This window comes from Egretta garzetta, unplaced genomic scaffold, assembly GCF_000687185.1.
Source record: "Egretta garzetta isolate BGI_Z169 unplaced genomic scaffold, ASM68718v1 scaffold643, whole genome shotgun sequence".
NCBI classification, from domain to species: Eukaryota; Metazoa; Chordata; class Aves; order Pelecaniformes; family Ardeidae; genus Egretta; species Egretta garzetta.
Window position 1 is genome coordinate 74361 of NW_009259119.1, and position 1309 is coordinate 75669.

Here is a 1309-nt window from a genome sequence, read left to right on the forward strand (position 1 = left end):
TCCCCTGGGTGTCCCCAGCCCCACGGTGCCCCCATCCCCAGGTACCCCCTCCCCACGGTGGTCCCAGCCCTGCGGTGGCCCTGTCCCCAGGTACCCCCTCCCCGTGCTGTCCCCAGCCCTGCGGTGGCCCCATCCCCAGGTACCCCCTCCCCGTGCTGTCCCCAGCCCCGCAGTGGCCCCGTCCCCAGGTACCCCTTCCCTGTGGTGTCCCCAGCCCCATGGCATCCCCCAGCCACGGGATCCCCATGTCCCAGCTGTGTCCCAAACTCTGTGGCGTTTCTGTCCCCATGATGTCCCCATCCCCATGACATCCCCACCTGTCCCCTCCCTCTGGTATCCCCATTCCCATGGTGTCCCCGTCCCCATGGTGTCCCTTGTCCCCGTGACATCCCCATCCCTGCTGTGTCCCCATCCCTTTGGTGTCCCTGTGGCGTCCCCATCCCTTTGGCATCCCTGTCCCCATGGCATCCCTGTCCCCACAGTGTCCCCAGCCCTGTGGCATCCCCAGCCCTGTGGCAACCCCATCCCTTTGGTGTCCCCATCCCTTTGGCATCCCTGTCCCCATGGTATCCCTGTCCCCATGGTGTCCCCAGCCCTGTGGCATCCCCATCCCCAGTGTCCCTTGTCCCCGTGGCATTCCCATCCCTGTGGCATCCCCATCCTTTTGGTGTCTTCATCCCCGTGGCGTCCCCGTCCCCATGGCATCCCTGTCCCCATTCCCATGGCATCCCTTTGGCATCCCAATCCCTTTGGTGTCCCCATCCCCATGGTGTCCCCTGACCTGCAGCTGCAGGGTGGGCTGGCTGGCGGGGGGGCTGGCCAGGCACCGGGTGCCATTCTGGATGCCCAGGATGACGGGCTGCCGGGTGAGCTCGAAGGCACGGTTGGGGACCCAAAACACCTTCTCTGTGGGAGGGGAGGGGACAGACGGGGTCATCAGGACATGCCCAACGTGTGTCCGTCCATCCATCCCCTCCCCCCCGCCATGTCCCCATGATCTCACCTTCAAGGGCAGCGTTGGCCCCTTGCAGGTGCCCGGCCACCAGCTGGTTGTTGCGCAGGTAAAGTGACTTCTGGTTGACGTCCCAAATCCTGCCAGGGACAGTGGTGACAGCGGTGCCCCCCTCCCCTCCCCGAGGTGTCACCCATGGGTGCTCCCCCCCCCACACTTACCGATACTGGAAGACTTTAGTCTGCACGGCGGGCGTGTGACAGAGGGTGAAGCCTTTGGCCTCTGCGCAGAGGAAGAGGAGGGTGAGGGTGAGCGCGGGCTGGCACGCCATGGCACCCCGATGCCCGCCGCCCCGGC

General features: G+C 66.3%; 1 protein-coding gene across 1 annotated transcript in view; it reads right to left on the reverse strand.

The window, feature by feature from the left end:
* LOC118451961 (interleukin-1 receptor antagonist protein-like) overlaps positions 1–1303 on the reverse strand; it is a 2755-nt gene extending 1452 nt beyond the window's left edge. The window contains exons 1-3 of the mRNA XM_035891134.1: positions 1174–1303; positions 1004–1092; positions 782–906 (exon numbers count right to left, since the gene is read on the reverse strand). Of these exons, the coding sequence (XP_035747027.1) occupies positions 782–906; positions 1004–1092; positions 1174–1283 (324 nt within the window). The 5' untranslated portion in view covers positions 1284–1303. The remainder of the gene's footprint in view (positions 1–781; positions 907–1003; positions 1093–1173) is intronic.
* Between the last annotated feature and the right edge of the window lie 6 nt (positions 1304–1309).